General features: G+C 41.5%; 1 protein-coding gene across 1 annotated transcript in view; it reads right to left on the reverse strand.

The window, feature by feature from the left end:
- Tmem47 (transmembrane protein 47) overlaps positions 1 to 5,745 on the reverse strand; it is a 30,216-nt gene extending 24,471 nt beyond the window's left edge. Inside the window, exon 1 of the mRNA XM_060374284.1 lies at positions 5,201 to 5,745. Within this exon, the coding sequence (XP_060230267.1) occupies positions 5,201 to 5,426 (226 nt within the window). The 5' untranslated portion in view covers positions 5,427 to 5,745. The remainder of the gene's footprint in view (positions 1 to 5,200) is intronic.
- Between the last annotated feature and the right edge of the window lie 255 nt (positions 5,746 to 6,000).

The following is a 6,000-nucleotide window of genomic DNA, read 5'->3' on the forward strand; positions in this document are numbered from 1 at the left end:
CTCTGTTGGTAACTAGTCTAATTATCCTGAGATCACCATGCTAAAAACACTACCTACAAGTGTTCTGGACAGTGTTTCAGCCAAGACAAGCCTTCCAATCATTCTCATGAAAGTGCCAAACTCTTGAGCAAACAGATTTATAACAGGATCCTACAGATGAAATATTCCAGTCTCTGACTGTAAAAGTCATACTCAGCTATGACCACAGGTATATGGATCAGGGACAAGTTGGACTCAAGCTCTATCTGCTCTCTTGATCATTAGTGGTTCTTAGTATGGTTATTTTACACTACTAATTTTTGGTACAATTATTTTCCTGGAATATGTAAAATGAGTAAAAATTCATCTGTATCACAAACTGAGACCCTGGTAAACTTACCAAAGTCCATAGTATTCTCTATAACACTGTACATTCATTAATTTCACCCTGGGAATAAATTAAATATCTGGTCTTTAACAGTAATGAATCAAAAGTAGCTACTAAGATAATTGTTCTCTGACCATGACCTACCAGGGGCCTTGTTAAATGCTAAATAAATCAGAGCAATATTTAAATCTGATATGATGGCAGGGGAGAATATCCTCTTTCAGTGGACCAGGGAAAAGGGCTAGGGGGGGAAGAGTGAGAGAGGATGGTACCTGGAGGAGTTGAGGGAGGGGCTATAGTGAGGACATAAAATGAATAAAGTGTAAAAAATAAAATAATAAAAAATGTAAACAAACAAATAAATAAATAAAGCGGGTATGAAATATCATTTGAGTTTGCTTTTCTAATGATACAACATGAAGGAAAAAATAATGTATATTATTTTTAATGTATATTTCATCTTCATGCCGTGCCACCTGAGGAAGTTAAGTACATTTTCTGTGCTGACATGATTGGTGAATAGCTGACATTTGATCAGAAGAAAGCTGAAGTCTTACTTAGTCTTCAAAATAATATGTTTTCCTACCATTATACCATGCCATAACTTAGCACAGTTCATACAGAAGCTTATTTTGGAGACTTATTTTGAAATCTACAAGCATTTTCATTAATAGAGCCTAGAAATATTGGTTATATTTTAGGTTTCTCTAAACTGTCTAATTAATAAACTGAAATGACCAAAATCTTGACATGTAATTCCTGTCAACAGGTAAGATCTTGTACTTGAGAAAAGTTTTTTTTTTTTGTTTTTTTTTTAATGTTAATTTTCTGTTGTTTTGCAATACCAGTTTCCAAACCCTTACCAAACTTCTATCAAACCCTAAAGGACTCTGGGGATTATAATCATTCTATGAACGTGATCGAAAGAAGGATTCTATTTGCCCACACATTAAAATATCTTTTGGGGAATCTGAAATACAAAAAGGCGTTAAATCATCATGAATGTCTTGATTTAATTGATCTTGTATTTTCTTTGGTTTATTAGTTAAGACTGTGTGCCAGTTAGTACTGGTACCTTCCCACCCATTAGTGCATTTGTCCTGATGATGTTCTTTTAGAAGGTAGAAGAGGGTATGCTTGTAGTGACTACACAGCTTGCTATCTATAAACACATTCATCAATGTCAACTCATCTCTGGAAACAACTAAACTTTCCTGAAACAAGTCACATTGTTAGGTTTCCTGATAAAATTCTACTTCCAAATTAAAATGTAGTCACAAAATATGCACAAGTGACATGGATCTGAACTCAACTCAGAGTCGCTGCATATCAGCTTTTCTATGAATTCCAGATTTTCAGGCAGTTCCATTTATCTTAAACTACACCTAAGAAAGCTTTAAAGGGAATTTTTATACTACAGTTAAAAACATATCCTACATGTAAGTCCTCTTGAAAGAATCTGTCAACTGAAAATAGTAATATTCACCTGTTTTAGCATAGAGTGCTCTGTCATTTCAAAACTACCAATGACTCATGCTACAAATACAGCTATTCTTAAGGCAGTGCACTCATGATACTAAGAATATTCCTTGTTTGATCAAGTGTTTTGCTGATGGAAAAATAGATAAACACACCCTTGTTATAGTCCCAAATCACTCTCGCTTAAACATGTTTGTTGAGCTATCTATATGTCCTCTTATTAACTGAATCAAAAATCAGACAATAAAAAGCTATCTGATTCATAGAAAGTAGCAACATATTAATTGTTTTAAACAGAGACATAAAATCATCCTAGGAATTACATAGCTGTGTAATGTAGAATTTAGGGAACCTGCATTCTGAATTCTCTTGTAATTATTATGGCTGCGAAACTGTAACTACTATATTGTAGGGGGTAAAAGTTATCAAACTAAACAGGAAGCAGTGGTTAAAACATTATAAATACTTTGAATAAGACTGAAGATGTAGCAAAAGCCTGTCCAAAAGTACTGAAAAGAATTAGAAAAGAATTCTATAGCAGGCAGCCTTGTGATTACTACCTATTCCAAAATTCCCAGGCTCTCGTACCAGTGACAACCAAGTGACTCTTTCCTCAATGTCTTCTTAGAAAACTTACAAGTAAAGATGAATGCCAGTGCTATCAATTGAGAATCTAGTGAAAAGCATTCTGGCTGACTGACACACAGATTACTGCTTCATACTAGAAGTGCTGATGCAACAGTCAATATAGCAGGACACAAGAGGCAGGGATCTGCTCTAGCTTAAAACCACAAAACCGGTAACAAACAGCAAACAAGGCATATTTGGTAACAAAATTCAAATGCAAATTTAAAATAATGGCATAGGGTAACATTTCAGTAGAAACTAAGCCTTAATAGAAAATGTTGTCCTCAGAAGAAAAACATTCCTGAAATTTTCCTTCTTGAAATAAAACCTTGCCTCTACATGACATTTTATTTCTAATCAAAACAAAGGTTTTTAATTGAACCCTGAAGATCCTGGGGAAAGACCTTCTGTAAAACCATCCTTGGTGGGTTTTCCCAAAGTAATTGATTTCCAGAGAGAATGAAGTGGATCTTTTAAAATATTCAGGAAAACATTTTGCTCCTATCCTTCTGCTACTCTCCACAACAGACTGAATAGGCTCTTTGCCATTGGAATAGACAAGGACAGAATTCTTGGGCTGATCCTAGTGTATCTCTTTGTCTAAAAACACTGGTAGATAGAAGCTTCAACTCCATATTACATTTTTAGGAGCATCTGAATTTAGGCCTTCCCTTCACAACTTTTCTGCTAGAACAGAAATGCAAGAACTTCTTCCATATAACTTCTAACAAAACCATCTCATAACTCATCTTGTTATCTTTTGTAGAGGCAGAAAAGTAGTTTTTCAAGCACAATGAATCTAAAGCTTAAGGGCATGAAAACAGAATAAGGGGAGGAATGGAGGAGGTGTTAGAAAGTGTGCTAACTTTGGTTTTTCTTTTGCACAGTTCTATGGACACCATATTTGTCCAGCAGAAATATTTTTTTAATTATTATTTATTGTTATTCAGCTACAAATTTCTTTGTGGCTGAAATCAGTGGGTAATGGAAGCAATTATAGAAAAATTAGCAAACAAACTGGAGCTGCCTTCACTCCATTCCCCGGATTCCAGGCCAAGAGAAAAGGACAACAGCCTGAAAAGCAAATGGAAGCTGAAGCTAGTTTCTCCAACCAATCTGAAAAGTCTTTATGCAATCAGAGGGCTATTATTTCAGAAGACAGAGAGAAAAGGGGGCAAAAGATTTGCGTTGCTAAGGAGACCTGCTGAAGCTGGCATTCCTACATAAATTTCCGTTTCTATTGAAGATGGAAAGAAAAGATTTTTTTCAAAGTTTATTTAGATCCCCTGGTTACTGAAGAAAAGCATTTTGTGGATTTATTTTATCTTCAGTTGTAAACAACTAATCCTGAAAGAATTAAAAGACCTAAGTGTTGACCTCCTGCTGCCAGCCCCTTCACTATGAATCAATCAACAAAGAAACCCTTCAATAGGTATTCTGAGGTAAGAGCTAAGAAAAAGCCATTGTAAGCACAAATTTAAATTTCTGGAAGGAATTTAACAAAGTGAACTAATTTCCCTTATAACAAAAAAACGTTACTACAAAGAAAAGTCAGATATTTTTTGTGGCCTTTGTGCTACTTCAACTGTATTGGAACTGGAAACGTTTCCACAAAGCTTCATAAATAGTCTCAGAGAAGATACAAAACTGTCAAGAAGAAATTTAATGAGTTTCTAAGGTCAGTGTGTGCGTGTGTGTGTGTGTGCGCGCGCGCGCGCGCGCTAGCACAGAAGAGCAATGGCAAAGCCTTCCTTTTACATTCCATAATCTGTGCACACAGCAGCAGCTGAAGAAACAGAATTCGAGTGGGAATAGTTTTCACCAAGAAATTGGAAGTTAGCAAATTCCTACTAAGAATAACTGGGTTGCTGGAAAGGGGGAGGGGCAAGAACAACAACAAAAACAACTGGAGGGTGAGGAGGAGAACAAAGCCATAAAGTCCCTTTGGAGCTAGTAGCCACAATGGCTACCGCCTACTCTACCCGTCTACAGGCAATGCTCACTGCTTGCTGAATAAAGCACAACTTGGGCAACTGTGAGTAACTAGCTCACAGAGAAAGAGACTGGAAGAAAGGGGAGTTTCTTTGGGAGTGAAAGAAAGGCAACTCAGACGAAACAAAGGTGTCGCCAAAAAAGGAAAGGAAATTCATCAGTCTCTCCTGGCTCTCAGTATCCCACCCCAAAATTTAAAGGGGAAACACACACACACACACACACACACACGAGCGCGAGGGCGCGCGTGTGCGGGCGCGCGTGAAAATTCACTCCGGAAAACCCAGATAAAGTGAAAGAGAACAGAGAGAAATGTGGGCCGATAGGAAAACTTGGGAAATTTGCTCTCAGAGATTTGAAGCAGAGCACCCACACATCTTAGATTCTGAGCATTTTGCCCATTTCTTTTTTAACGGGTGTGTGGAAGGTGTTGCATCTTTTACACAGCCACATGGTTCTCTCCTTCAATGATAACAATTGCCCAAAATAGCATATGTGTTACTCTAAAGCAGGAGGGACAAGCAAAGGAGGAGGAGAGGGTGCGAGAGGTCTCTGGAGTGCTGGCTACCTGGACCCCTTCAAGAAAGGTACATGGAGGAAGGTCCTGGGGCTCAAAGGTCAGAGAGGGGCCAGAAAAGGAGAGGGAAGGGAGGATTAAGGGGAGAGCTAGGCGTTGGCAGCAGAGGAGCTCTGGATGGCCACGCGGGATCAAGGGGCGCGGCGCGGGGGCCTCACCGCTGCCAAGCGTAGACTCGCAATGCCAGATGTCCAGGTTGGCGGGCTTCCGGCAGGACTCCCACAGGGACAAGTAGTACTGGTGGTCCGCGGTGACCCAGGCCGGACTCAGCACGGCTCCCAGGTCTAAACACAGCGCCAAGAAGATGCACACAAGCCCGACCAGCTTGAGCGGGGTCAGCACTGACACTCGCACCTCTTCCATACCGCTGCCTGACGAAGCCATGCTCTGGCCCCACCGGCCCCCTCCCTGACGCAGGCGAGGGCGTCAGGAGGGTCCAAAGAGCCCCAAAGCCAGACCTTCCAACCAGAGAAGCGGCAGCACACTGCACGGAGAACTCGAACCTAGGGGCTCTGTTCTGCACACCGTGAGCCCAGCGGGACTCGCCCAGCTGGAATGGTTGGCCCTAAGAAGGTGGTCAGGAGCCGCAGAGACAGCAAGCACCCAGTGCACCTTCGCAGGGCTTTCTGTCCACGCCCGCGCCCGTGCCCGCTCCCGCGCCTCGTGCCCGCGCCCTGAGCCTCCTCCTCCCTGGTGCAGCCAGGCTGGCTCCTCCCCAGCCCCGCCCCAGGCTGCAGGAGGTGGCGCCTTTCAAGACAAGTCGGGGTCTGCAGGCCAGGCGGTGGAAGGCGGCGGAAGGTAGCCTAGTCTCTGGCGTCTGGCGCTTAGACTTCTGCGGGTCTTGGCACTAATCCCGTGGCCACAGCGCGAGCAAATATTCTCTGTTGCCAGCCAGATCAAGGTTGCCCTGGGGTTACTCCCTGGACATGCCTCCGGGTCACGTGGCTTTCCTTTTCTT

The sequence above is a fragment of the Meriones unguiculatus genome, chromosome X (assembly GCF_030254825.1).
Source record: "Meriones unguiculatus strain TT.TT164.6M chromosome X, Bangor_MerUng_6.1, whole genome shotgun sequence".
NCBI lineage: Eukaryota > Metazoa > Chordata > Mammalia > Rodentia > Muridae > Meriones > Meriones unguiculatus.